Raw genomic sequence first — 14,565 nt, forward strand, 5'->3', positions numbered from 1 at the left:
AATGAGTGGGAAAGGCCGAGGGAGAGGGAGAGAGAGAATCTTAAGTAGACTCCAGGTCCAGTGAGGAGCCTGACGGGGCTTGATCTCACAACCCTGAGATCATGACCTGAGCTAAAATCAAGAGTTGTACCTTTAACAGACTAAACCACGCAGGTGCCCCTAGGCTATATATTTAATCCTCTGCCTTGCCTTGGTTATTTCTTAAGCATTGCTTACCTAAATCCTAGTGGTTTCTTTTTTTTTTTTCAAAATCATTTTGCATCTTTGCCTTGTTAGTGTTGTTAATAACATTTCCAAGCATGTAGTATTTAAAGCCATTTCCAAAGGACACAATATGTGGCAATTTGGAGAATGCACTAATTTTAATGGTTTTAATCCCCAAAGCAAATTACATTTATGAAATCCAATCATTTTCTACATCCATCACAATTTGATGATTACCACAGAGTCTGGTACATTTTAATTAATTTTTAGGTAATACAGAGAATATGAAAGAAAACTGCATTTTTATCAAGAGCATGCAGGGTGATCTGAGCTATGCTGCCACTAAGCTCTGTGAATCAGCTGGATGGGACACAGTCCTATAGCTTTTATTTCACCTGCAAAATGAACATGTTTAACAAGAAACTCTCTGGAATCCACCTAGCTCTGAAATTGGCTTTTTCTCTTAGAAGCTCAATTTTAAAAACCTGTAAGCCTTAGCAAAATGAATCCATTTCTTAAGGAAATTAGGTAGATTGATAGCAGATTGATAAAATGAAAAAAAACCATCAGTGGAAAACAGAATATACAGTTGATACTTATGCAATATGGGTTTGAGCAGTGCAGTTTTGTAAGTGTATTTTATCTTGCTTATAATTTTCTTAATATTTCTTTTCTCAAGCTTACTTTATTGTAAGAATACGGTATATAATACATATAACAAATAAAATACATGTTAGTCAAATGTCCATGTTACTGATAATGTTTCCAGTCAATAGGCTATTAGTAGTTAAATTTTTGGTGAGTCAAAAGTTATATGTGGATTTTTAACTGTGCAGGGGTCAGCGCCCCTAAGCCCCATGTTGTTCAAGGATCATCTGTATTCTAGTTTACACTGGTGAATTGGGGCAGTTTCAAAAAGCACCTTTTGAGTCTGGCTCTGAAATTCAAAAGGAAACTTTCTGCGTATACAGCCCAGTCACAAAAATTGGAAATCGTGAATAAGCCAATCTTAGGTCATGTTTTCAGCACCTTGGATCCAACTCCACAGAGCCTAAAAGACTAGGTACTCCTTTGACTCATACTCAGGATTATAGGAGCAGGGGCTGTGGTCTTGGTCCTGGTCTTCTGTGTCCAAGAATTTGACACCAACCAAAGCCAATTGTCATGTGATATTATAGGTTCAAGCATTTTTTTATGAGTTCCCCAAAAGAAAAGGAGAACTAGCAGAAGCTGGAAGTGTGTGCATTGCTTTCGCAGTATTCCAGGTCTTGGAGGCTTGAGTCTTTGAATGTGGGTCAGTTCAGCTGTATGCCTTCTCTCCTAGAACCTGCCCTTCAAAGGGGTGTTTTGACTTCAGCATAACTTTAATTAAAGAAGGCTGTTTTGATCCCCATTTCAAGGTTTCCTATTTCTCCCCATGTAGGGGAGGCTTTCTGATTGCCACAGTGACTGTGATTCCAACCGATCCTCTGAACACATATCTTCTCTGCCCTCTTGGAGTGCCAGACAGATAACATTTGCCAATATTGATGCTTTTAGTGATGTGGGGGCTCCAAAGCCCCGTTACAACTTGTGACGAGGTCTCTCCTACCTGAATAACTTGTTCTTCATTCTTTTCACCAAAGGTTGTTGCCAGGTGAGAAGGGGCCTCTTAAAAGACTTTGCAAAAACATTATATTCATCCACTGCAATTGTGGAATGAATAATATCACGAATAATATGTTCTAGAGGGCCCAATCATATCTGGGAAAAGTTCACTTGCACGCTAGATATCTTTGCTAATTCTAGAAGAACGTTATCTAGAAGAATGTTATTACTTGTCAAATAGTAATGTGTTCTCTGTAATGGCAGCTGCTGAAATCTTCACTGAGGGGAAGCTCAGTTGGGCAGATCATGGTAAACAGGTGAGCTTTGATTTGCTTTGACAAGTGTGAGAACTGAGCCAAATAGCTACAGCCCTCTGGCTGCTGAAGCCCAGATCCAATTCACTCTTCAAAGAAGGTTCTGGATCCTTCTTTATGCCTGCATTTTCTTTGGCCTTTAACAATTTGTAGGAAGGTTCTAGGTCAACATTTGGTAGACAAGTTCTAGCAGCCCATTGACAATTAAAAGTGGGGAAGGAGCAGGGCTGGTGTTCAGAGAACAGTCTGAGGGAAGGGCATTGCAAGAAAAGAAACTGGCTGATTCCAAGAGAGGGACTCACTGCTGCTGTGGAAGCAAAGTCTTGGCACTCCATCAAAGCAGACAGGTAGTGTTCCGGAAAACACGGTGGCTTGACCTTTAGCAAGTATTTAATTCGTTGTTCCACTAGAGCAAGCTTGACTTGTTTTTGATTTCTGTTAAGTGTTGTCATTACTGGGAAAGGCTTGGAGTTGTGAAAAGGTGCTTTGCAGGATGTGGATTATGGCTCATATCATAAACTTGTCTGATTTGGGCTATGCAGAAAAGCCTCATTTTTTTCTGGCATACCCAAAGGCAACATTTTTCAAACTGTGGGTGGTAGATCAGTAGGTCACCAGTCAGTTTCCAACCATCATTGTTGCAATGACACAGAACAAAATAAAATATGTTGGTATTTGTTTCACATAGTAAAAATAAGTAATTAGGGATGATTTTCATTATTTCAGATTGTATGCTTCAAAGTCAGTCCTGCTATTTCCAAGGGCAGAGTCAGAACAGGGTGAGGTGCTGGTGCTCTGCTCAACAGGAAGGGAGAGGGAGCTTTCTTATATGGAGAACTGACCTCAAACAGAACTGAGTGTCTGCCTCCTGGGTGCCCTGTCTCAAGTGTTTGTGCAAATGACTCCAGTAGGGGTCTGTAGAGCACTGTGGTTCAGTTTCTAAGCTTAGAGTAGGATTCTCCTCCTGTCTGCCTTTCTTAGCTGGGTGGACTTGTAAGGCTGAGCTCTGAGCTTCCATTTCCTCTCTTTTAAAATAAAGAGAGTGGCTCCTGTGTCCTAGGGTTACTGCGAGGAGGGAATGTTATTATTCATACTAACTCCTTAGGCTAGCACCCAGCATGTGGATATGTATAATATGAGTGTCTACAGCAGCTTTATCCACAATTGCCCAAACTTGGAAGCAACCAAGATGTCCTCCAATAGGTGAATATACACATAAACTGTGTTGCCTCCAGACAATGGAATATTCTTTATCAATAAAAAGAAATGAACTCATAAGCCATGAAAAGACATGGAGGAAACTTAATACATATAACTAAGTGAGAGACTTAGAAGACCATATACTCGGATTCTCTACAATTGCAACCATATGACATTCTGGAGAAGACAAAGCTATGAGACAGTAAAAAGATCAGTGGTCACCAGGGGCTGGGAGAGAGGGAAGGGTGAATAGGTAGAGCACTGAGAATTTTTAAAGCAATGAAAAAAAATCCCTTTAAAGTTTTCATTGCTGTTATGGTTTTATTATAGATGGCACATACAGGATAAAAGTGAATATAATATGAGGTTTTATCAATATTTGAATACCACACAATTTCCAATTTACATTATGTAAGCTTGCGTGATGTGTAACCACCTACATGTCCATCTAACAAAGTCTTACTATCTGAAAATCCTTTCTGAGCTGGATGCATCATCTAAGGCCGTGGTTCTCAATCCTGTCAGACCCATGCCGCCTTCACTAGCCTGAAATTAAATTCCTGGGTGGTATAACCGACCTATCATCACAATTTCAAAAAGCAATAGAATGCCACAATTGTAGTAGACAAGGAATATAATGAAAGGCATTTCTGATAAGATCTCCATTTCACATGTTAATACGTGTGCAAGATCACACTCGGGAACATACTGAGGTTGACAGATGCTGTGCTTGCTTGTGTGGAGACTCAACATAACCGGGCCAGCTGTAAGCACAGACCGACACAGCTATTTTGTACTGGGGATGCAATTGCCACTGGTATTATTGTCTGTCATCTGTGATGATTTCCTGAAATTGTGAAGCTGCGAACAAAACAAGGGGTAGCCTTCCTTTGAATTGTTTACGTAGCTGCATTCCTGGAAAATTGAGACTATATTAAAACCAGGCAAGAATTACTGTGCTTGAATGTAAAATAGCATTAGGTTCCAGGCTTGGATAGTCATAAACAAGGTTTCACTTACACAGAGGTCCAGCAGGACACTGGGATGTCATGCATGCTATGGCATGGCCAACATCCCTAGCCACTGATTCCTGAAAGTTAGTAATGCTCCCCAACTTTTATGACCATTAGATGCCATTAATTAATGGAAGGCTGCATATGGTCCAGGACCCTTTCCTAGAGGTGAAGGTGTGGAGATGTGGCTTGGCATGATGGGGAGCATCCTTGAGGGCCAGTTTATGTCTCAGTTGAAGAAGCTCCTTAAGTTCTGGAGAGACAGGCCAATAGATACTAGTCTGTTTTTCTGGAGATGAATTACTTTCTTTGTTCTGACTCAAATTACCCCCTTGTTCCCTAACAAAAATCTTTGGAAGAAGAAAAAAGAGACCCAAAGGGCATGGTCCATGAAAGCAGTCATCAGCCAACCATGGCCGCTCCCTGAAGGACCCCATCTGACTTTCTCCATTACATGTTAGCTGTTGAGACACCAAGTTGATTCCTCAACGTTTACAGTGAGCTTTGTTGATTTTGAGACCCTTTCTGTGTTGTTGTGGAGAAGAGCAAATCGTACAGAGACAAGCCTGTGACATTACATTTCTGGGGTTAAGGCAGCAGTGCGTGTGTATGTTGGGTTTTTCAAGAGCCATGTTTGGCATCAAGATTGTACACAGAGGAGGTGTTTGGTTACATATACCCGGAGGTGGTCAGGTTCTGGTCACAGAAGGAGAAAGTAACTCATCTGGCTTTGGCTGGCATCTTAAAAGATGGGTTGTCAAGAACCAGTCTCCATCCTCCATGTATACAGATCTTATACATGCTTTGTTAGATTTATACCTAAGTATTTTATTTTTTAAAACTATTGTAAATATTACAGATTTCTAAATTTCGGTTTTTAGTCAGGCATTACTAGTCATGTTAGTTTCCTACTACTACTGTAACAAAATACCACAAACTTGGTAGTTTAGAACAACAAATTTATTCTCTTACAGTTCTGGAGGTCAGAAGTCTATAATCAGAATTTTCTTTTCTTGTCTGGGTTTGATAAAGATGTTTGTGAGCCAGTTTTAAGGGTGTGGGGTCATGTCTGACACTGGCCTTGCCCAGAGCCTGAGTACTCAGTATTGTTCTAGTAATCCACATCACCTTTTATCTTTTTTAATGAAGCTTGATCTGTAGCAATTTCACCTCCCTTCCTCAGGGGCCATGTCATTCTTCTGGGAGTTTCCCCTCACAGAATTTCTTTGAGAATACCATGAGGGAAGAAGAGGAACCCATACCTCTTCATGAACTGTCCTGGAAGGAGTTCCTGCATAAAGAAAACAGGAAACATCCTAATTACCAACAGTAAAGACTTCTGGACAGCCAAAAGGCCTACATGAATGGTACTTTACTTAGCAAATGTTCATTGAGAAAAACCACACTATTTGCTTTCTGAAAAGTAATACTTTTAAGTTTGACTTTTAAACATCATCATTAGAATTGACTTTTTTCCCATTGCATAAAGTTCTATGAAATTTAACACAGGGATAGATTTATGTAGCCATCACCATAATTAGTATACGGGATGAGTCCTGCACCCCAAACCACTCCTTCCTCCACCCTCGTTCCTGGGATCCCTCTCCATCGCTGTAGGTTGTCTTTTCAAGAAGAGCATGTAAATGACATTAGCATGTCATATGGTAGGTATCCTCTGGAAACCAATTTTTTTTTCACTCAGCATGATACCTTTGAGATTCGCCCAGCTTGTAAATGTCAATATTTTGTTCTTTTTTATTGGTAGGTAGTAGTATCTTATTGTCCACATGTATCACCGTTTATCCATTTGCTGATTGAAAAACATTTGGGTTGCTTCCAGATTTGACAATTATGAATAGAGACGTTATAAACATTTGTTTTATGTTTAAATGAACACAATGTAAAATGAACATAGTGTTCATTTTTCTAGGATAGATAGTCAGAAGCGGGATTGCTGACATATGCGTAAATGTATGTTTTACTTTATAAGCAACTATCAAACTATTTTCCAGAGTTGTCTGTACCATTTTGCATTTCCATCAGCAATGTGTAAGATTTCCTTTCAGCCACTCCACGTCCTTGTCGACACTTGCTATTGTCAGTATTTTTTAATTTCAGCTATTCTAATGGGTTTATAGATGTATTTCATGATGGCTTTAATTTGCATTTTCCTAATGGCTGATGGTGTTGAACGTCTTTTCATATGCTTATTTGATATCCTGTGTCCTCTTTGAGGAAGTGTTTATTTTTATATATTTTGCCCATTTTTCAATTGGCTTATTTCTTATTGTTGAGTTTTGAGAGTTCTTTATTATGCATACATGTCAGCTATGCAGTTGCCGAATACTATCCCCTTGTTTACACCTTGTCCTTTTATTCTCTGAATAGTATCTTTTTTAAGAAAAAGATTTTATTGATTGATTGATTGATTGATTGATTTATGAGAGACACAGAGAGAGAGAGGCAGAGACATAGGCAGAGGAAGAAGCAGGCTTTTTGCAGGGAGCCCGATGCAGAATTTGATCCCATGACCCCAGGATCATGACCTGAGCCAAAGGCAGATGCTCAACCACTGAGCCACCCAGGTGCTGCTGAATAGTATCTTTTATAATATTAAGGTTATTTAGGTGAAATCCAGTTTATTCATTTTCTTTTAATGGAGTTTTTTTTTTTTTTTTTTTTTTTTTTTTTGTGCCACATCTAGGTATTCCTCACCCAACCCAAGTTATGGGTTTTTCTCAAAGTTTTATAGTTCTCATATTGTATGTTAGATCTATAACCCATTTTGAGTTGGCTTTTTATAAGGTATGACATTTAGTTTGAAGTTTATTTTTTTGCCTCTGGATTTCTAACTGTTCCAACACCATTTGTTGAAAACAGTATTCTCTCTCCATTGAATCACTTTTGCATCTTTGTCAAAACTCAATTGGCTTTATTTATGTGGGTCTATTTCTAGATTCCCTATGCAGTTCCATTGATCTATGTTCTTATCCTTTTGCTAATATCACCCAGTTTTTATTACTATAACTTTATAGTAAGTTTTAAATTGGGGTAGTTGGAGTCCTCCAATTTTATTCTTCTTTGTCAAGATTGATTTAGCTATTCTGGTTTGTTTGGTTGGGTTTTTTTGTTTGGTTGGTTGATTTGGTTTGTGTTGTTTTTTGTTTTTGTTTTTGTTTTTTGCCTTTCCAAATAATTTTTGGAATCAGCTTGTCTCTATGCACAAGAAATCTTGCTGATATTTTAATTGGTATTATGTGGAATCTATAGATCAATTTGGGGATAATTAACATTTTTTACTGTGCTTAACCTTCTAATCTATGAACATAGTATGTCACCCTAATTATTTAGATCTTTGTTTTCTTTCATCAGTTTTGTAAGTTTAACATACAGATCTTATACATGCTTTGTTAGATTTATACCTAAATATTTTATTTTTTAAAACTATTGTAAATATTACAGATTTCTTAATTTCAGTTTTTAGTTAGGCATTACTAGTCATGTTAGTTTCCTGTCGCTACTGTAACAAAATACCACAAACTTGGTAGTTTAGAACAACAAATTTATTCTCTTACAGTTCTAGAGGTCAGAAGTCTATAATCAGATTTGAGCTGAAGCCAAGATATGGCAAGTCTGTGCTCCCTCCAGAAGCTGTAGGGGAAATATGTTCTTTGCCTTTTCCAACTTTGAGTGGCTGCCAGCATTCCTTACCCATAACCACTCTACATCCATCTTCAAATTGCCTCTTCTCTGTGTTGAATTTCCCATTGTACCTCTTATAAAGATGCTTGGGATGGCCATAGGGCATACTTGTATTATCCAGGATAATCTTCTCAAGATCCTTAACTTAATCCTACCTATCAGAAAAAACAACAGAGAAAAGTATATCTGATGACATTCACAAGTTTTAGGGATTAGGACCTAGTATCCTTGAGGACATTTTTTCAGCCAACTACATTAGTGTTTAGAAATCAAGATTGTGTGTATGTGTGTGTGTGTGATTTTGTGTATTGACCTTGTATCTTGCAACTTTGTAGTGACCTCACTTATGAATGTTAGGAGCTTTCAGGAGATTCTTTATTATTTATTTATTTATGCTTTCAGGAGATTCTTTGGGGTTTTCTACATAGATAATCATGTCATCTTCAAATAGGGATACTTTTATTTCTTTCATTCCAATCTGTATGACTTCTATTTCTTTTTCTCATCTTATTACCTTGACTAGAACTTCCAATATAATGTTGCATAGGAGTGGTGAAAGTAGATATTATTGCTTTGTTCCTAATCTTAGGGGAATAGCATTCAGTCATTCATCTGTAAGTATGATATTAGCTTCTATTTCTTCTTTGCTGATTTTTTTTAATCATGAGTGGATGTAGAATTTTTCATGATTTTTCAGCCTCAACTAATATAATGGTATATTTTTCCTTTCTTTAGGTTATTGAGAGGATGGATTATATTTCATTGATTTTTAAATATTCAACCAGCCTGGCATTATTGGGACTAATCCCACTTCATTGTGATATATTATTATTTTTATTACTGGTTTTGATTTGGGCCATTTGGGGCTATTTTGTTGAGGTATTTTTATGTGTATATTTATTAGAAATATTGGCCTGTAGTAGTTGTTTTGTTTTTTTTTTCTATTGTCTTTTTCTGATCTTGGTATCAAGATAATTCTGGCCTCATAAAATAAACTGGGACATATTCCGCTTCCTATCTAATGGAAGAAATTGTGGAAATTTGGTCTTATCTCTTCTTTATATGTTTCATAGAATTTGCCAGTGAGAAGTTCTGAGCCTGTTGATGTTTTTCCAGATTTTTAACTAGTTTAATTTCTTTCATGGTTATATGACTATTTGGGTTATCTATGCCATCTTGGGTGAATTTTGTAGGCTGTAGTTTTTGAGGAATTGATACATTTTATCTAAGTCTCCAAATACATATGCATAATATTGTTCATTGTATTTTATTATTTTTGTAATATCTATAGTTTTGATAGTCAAATCTCCTCTTTATTTCCTGGAAAGTTGTGCCTTCTCTCTCCTTTTCTTTGTCAATTTTACTAGTGATTTATCAATTTTACGGATCTCTCAAAGAATCAGCTTTTGGTTTTATTACTTTTCTCTGTTGTTTTTTCTGTTTCAATGTCATTGATTTCTTTACTATTTCCTTCTACCCTTTTACTTGCTTTGGGTTTACTTTGCTTTTCTTTTTTCTAGTTTCTTAACATAGAAGCTCAAATTATTTGAGACTTTTCTTCTTTTCTAATATAAGCATATGATGCTATAAACTTCCTTATAAGCACCATTTTAGCTACATTTGACAAATTTTGATATACTATATTTTCATTTTAGTAAAAAATATTTCCAATATCCCATGTGACTTACTTTGATCCATTTTCAAATGTATGTTGTTTAATTTCCAACTGTTTTGAGATTTTTCTATTTTTTATATTGATTTCTAGATTAATTCCATTATGATTTGAAATATACTTTGCATAATTTCAATTCTTTAAGTTTGTTGAGATTTCTTTTGTGACCTGTGATATAGTCTACCTTGGTGAATATTTGTTTTTTTATTATTATTATTATTTTATTTTATTATTTTATTATTTTATTTTTTATTTTTTATATTTTTTTTATTTATTTATTTATTTATTTATTTTAGAATATTTGGTTTTTGATTATTGGGTTTTCTTTCTGTGTTTGGGATTCGAGTTTTTGTATTCACTCAAGACTCTTTCTGGAAGGTTGTCACTTACAGTCCATTCTTTCCTTTCTCTAGAACATCCAGGATGTGAGGAGTGATGATGAGGATGAAGAGGAAGAGGAAGAGGAAGAGGAGGAGGAGGAGGAGGAGGAGGAAGAAGTCATCAAAGGCAAAGAGAGAGACTGTTTGAAGAATGGCCTCGGGGCCAACAGGCACCTCATTCCCAATGGTCAACAGGGCCATTAGCTTGAATCCCATGCAGCTCCCAGGGCACAGTGTGCTATGAGGGCTACCAGAAGCCAGAGTTGCTTCCCCCTCCATAACTGTGGCCTACAGGAGCCACAGAGACCCCAGATTCTGCCCTTCCCTCTTTTTAACTACCACCTTCTCCCCTCCTAAGATGTATTTAACAAAATGTTGTTAACTTGTGTTGAAATGTTAAATATAGCATCTCTATGGATTTTACTGCAGTTAGGACTCAGACTGGTCGAAGATTTCAAATATTTCTCTAGAGAACCGTTTTAGTTCAATTGTGTTCATTCATATATGTGAGACATGTGGTTTTCCCAGGAGCTCCCTTGGTTGTAGGCCTTTTGACCTTGCCAACTTACCCTCAGGATGGCTTGAGAAGTGCTAAGTAACCCACTTTTTCAGGTGTGTTCAGTCACAGAGAGCAGCTCGTTTCCCCTCCCCCCCCAAAAAAAAAATGAGTTTGAGGAGGCAATGCAGCAGTGATGGAAGGACCAACCCAGGGCACCAGGCTTCCGGGACTCATTGGCCACTTTCTGCCATGGGTAGTTCTTTAAACCTTTCAAGCCTTGGTGCTTCATCTCTCCAACAGGAATGATAATATTTGCCTTGCCTACCTCCCAGAATTGGAGTAAAGATCAAATGAGATGTTAGAAGTGCAAGTGTATACTCTCCACTGTGATGTGACAGGGACCTGACCCTCTTCTCACTATGATTCCAGCTCTGTTTGGGAGAACCCTGGTTAAACTTGGCACTGAAAGGGCCTGAACAAAAGGCACAATCTTTAAAAATTCCTCTTAAGTATATCTGAAGTTATCCAGAAATGCAGATATCCAGAAGGCTGGTTCCATTTTATTTGGTAACTTTGTTTGTTTGTTGTTAGCTCCCCAAGGGTGATGCTCAAATTTCCCCAAATTCTCCACCCCTAGACCCTTTGGCCAAGGGGAGGGAGCCTGGGCCCCATTCCTTCTGGTCTTTTGCTGGCCTCTCCCTGGCTCCCTAAGATGGAAGCTTTTCTGCCACTGTCCTGAGCCACTCCTAGGGCCACCAGAGCTGCCCAGCCAGCAGTACAATCCATCTGGGGCCCATCTGGGAGTCAAACCCAAGGCCTGTTCGTTCACCAAGCCATTATTTCCCAGAAAGCCTGAATCTTTGGGGTACAACATGCATGTGAGCTCTTGACCAAAGGGAAATCTTGCAAACAGAAAGAGGATGCTACCCTATTTCATCTCTGCTACCCAACCCAATCAGACCTTGTAAAACAGAACTGAACAAAAGACTGGAAAACATCCCTGAGAAGCTTCCATAACAAATGTTAGTCATGACAGCTGCTGGGGCTACTGACTCTCTGGGAAGACAGATTCAGATAGAGGGGCCACCAGCCTCTAGGGGTGCCTCAGAGGGCACATCTGAGCCCAGAGTGCAGGGCAGATCTCAGAGACTTCTGGTCCTGCTGACTGAGAAGAGGCAGAGCCTTGTAGGGGAAGAGCCTGAGCAGAATATGCAAACACCCCCCACCCCCACCCCTACCCACCTACCCCCTTCACCATCCCCCCCAGTCTCTCATATTTGTGGGCCACATTTTGTACCTTTATCCTGTTTTGCTCTGGGCCAGGCCATATTATAAAGCCCAGTGGGAGCCAGGGCTGTGGAGATCAGTAAAAGCATCCACATGGACTCCGCTTGAAGGGGAGCTACAGCTGCTGGAGCCGGAGGCCACTGCACAGCAAAGGTGTCTGTGGGGGGTGGGGGGTGGTTTTTTTTTTTTTTTAACAAAAAAGATGTTTTTAAAACCTTCAGGGTAAAAAAAATCAAAACCCAAAAACCCTTCTGAATTCTTTCCTCGTCAAAATCTCTTTTTGAGGAATCACTAGAGCAACAGAAAAACATATGTCAAGTTTTCTCTGCAGGTTATTTGCTTTTATGAGTACAATAACATATGCATTATATGTATAATGTTTAAATCTAAAATGCCTCCACTTACTTTAGGACATAGCTGTTGAATTATTATTATTATTATATTATTATAATTATTTTTGGTGGAAGAAAATCCCATTGAGGCATTATTTTTTGTTTCCAGTTAACAGACTGTTTTTCCCTTGATTTATTTTGGACTTGTCTCTGTACCAAATATCTTCTCACTTAAGGTTAAAAAAAAAATGCATATTGGCTGCTCTCTCCTCCAGTTCTCTTTTCGTATTTAAATGTGGAAGGTAAATTGCTATGCCAACTTCAGCTCACTGATATAATTGGAAGCACTCAACTATCTCTAAAAAGGTACATACACATTTTTGTAACATCTTTTAGGGCCTCTGTGGTCAATTTTAAAGGTAACCTTTCTTCTTACCAGAAGCAAGGGCTCCTACTATTTCAGATGACTTTATAAAAATGCAGTCCACTGTGCCATCAATGTTATTGTAATGATAATGACTTAACAATAAAACAAAGACAGAATCCAGTGTGCATGGTGGCAGAGTGGATTTGGCACACACATTGCTTGGCTTCTCAGAGTTCATTACTGGTCTCACTAGGAAGTGGAAGAAAAGATTTTCCAGGCCTCTAGAAATACCCTGCTGGGAATTGGAGGGAAAAGTAAGTGAGAGGGACAGAGCCAAGTTAGCACATTAAGGCTGCTGTCAGGCCTGACCTGGGGGAGCCTCTTGGCTCTGCCCAGTGTGGACAGACAGACCGCTGTGGGCTGGGGTCTAGCCGGGGTCATGGCGTCTGAGTCCTGTGGCACCAGGCAGTGTGTGGAAGTGCTAATGAAGGGGACTTATTCTAAACGTTCTTTCTTCACCCCATTTTCACTGTGAGTAGACATTCAAGAGAGAAGAGAATATTATGAGCAACTTTACATCAATAAGTTTAAAGGTGTGGATAAAATGTGTAAGTTCTTAGGAAAATGCAACTTCTCACAACAGACATAAAAAGAGAGTAGAATTTAAATAGTCTTCTATATAAAAGACTAAAAAATCTGAAATTTTAAAAATGTTTTCCACCACCACCCTACACACACAAAAGACCTTTAGGCCCACGTGACTCATCCAGTGAATTCTCCCAATACTTAAGGAAGAATAAACACAAGTATGACAAAAACTTTTGCAGAGGCAAAAGGAACACTTCCACACTTGTTTTAGAAGGTCTGTATAATCTCGATACTAAAATCTGACAGGAATATTAGGAGGCAAAAACCCAACAATTATTCGCTAAGTCATTTGTGAACATAGGCTCAAAATTCCTCAACATGAGCAAACTGAACTCAGCAATATGTAAAGAAAAGTGTATGACAAACAAGTTAGGTTTATTTCAGGAACTTGCGATTGATTTACTATTTAAACATCAATGGCATTCATCACTTAAAAAGAATAAAGGAAAAAGCCATGTCTTTAAAAGCTTTAGATAAAGTTCAACATCTGTTAATAAAAAAACCTGAAAACAACAAACCCCAAAATCCAAACAAAACAAAACAAAACACAGACAAGTAGGAAGGAACTTCTTTAATCTGACAAATAGCATCTTCAGGAAGCATAAAGCCAGTATCATATAACGCTATAATGGCCAAATGCTGAAATCTCTTCCATAGGGACTATCACTGAGACAGAGATGGCCATTATTTTTAATGATGCCCATCACCCTGAATATATTCAACATTGTTTTCTTCCTGCCCAAAGTAATATTTCAAGAAATAAAAATTACAAGACTTGAAAAAAAGAAATAAAAACTCTTATCACAAATGCAAAAATCCCCACACATTGTGTGGTTGTGTGTGTGTGTGTGTGTGTGTGTGTGAATGTGTGAGTTCATACACAAATATCAAGGAATGAGACTGGCCAAGACAATCTTTAAAAGAACAAACCAGAACTCATTTTACTAAAACCAGGACTTATTACAAAAAGATAGTAAAATACTGTGAAATTGGTACAAAGATAGACAAACAGAAAAATAAAATTATATAAAGTCCAGGAACAACCTTATGCTTATATGGGCAATTGGTTGTAAGGGATTAAAATTAAACTTGATCTCTACTTAATATCATACACAAAATAAACTTCAGGGTTTTTTATTTTTTTTTTGTAGATCTAAATGTGAAAGGTAAAATAATAAATTCCCAGAAGAAAATAAAAGAGGACATCTATATTCATGCCCTTAAGATAGGCAAAGAGTTCTTAAAATGTAAAGCATTATGCATAATGAAATTTTAACAAATCAGATTAAATGATAATGAAGAAGTTCTATTTCTCAACAGACTCCATGAAGAGAGGGAAAAGGCAAGCCATAAAAATAAT

General features: G+C 37.9%; 1 protein-coding gene across 10 annotated transcripts in view; it reads left to right on the forward strand.

Annotated features, from left to right (window-relative positions):
* CERS3 (ceramide synthase 3) overlaps positions 1 to 12,733 on the forward strand; it is a 123,082-nt gene extending 110,349 nt beyond the window's left edge. For 9 of the 10 annotated variants that reach the window (XM_025437927.3, XM_025437928.3, XM_025437926.3 and 6 more), the window contains one exon: positions 10,106 to 12,733. In XM_025437927.3, the coding sequence (XP_025293712.1) occupies positions 10,106 to 10,276 (171 nt within the window). In that variant the 3' untranslated portion in view covers positions 10,277 to 12,733. Of the gene's footprint in view, positions 1 to 5,501; positions 5,686 to 10,105 lie in introns of all 10 variants that reach the window. The other variant, XM_035714625.2, reaches the window with a different exon arrangement.
* The last annotated feature ends 1,832 nt before the right edge of the window (positions 12,734 to 14,565 follow it).

The sequence above is a fragment of the Canis lupus genome, chromosome 3 (assembly GCF_003254725.2).
Source record: "Canis lupus dingo isolate Sandy chromosome 3, ASM325472v2, whole genome shotgun sequence".
In the NCBI taxonomy this organism is placed as follows: Eukaryota; Metazoa; Chordata; class Mammalia; order Carnivora; family Canidae; genus Canis; species Canis lupus.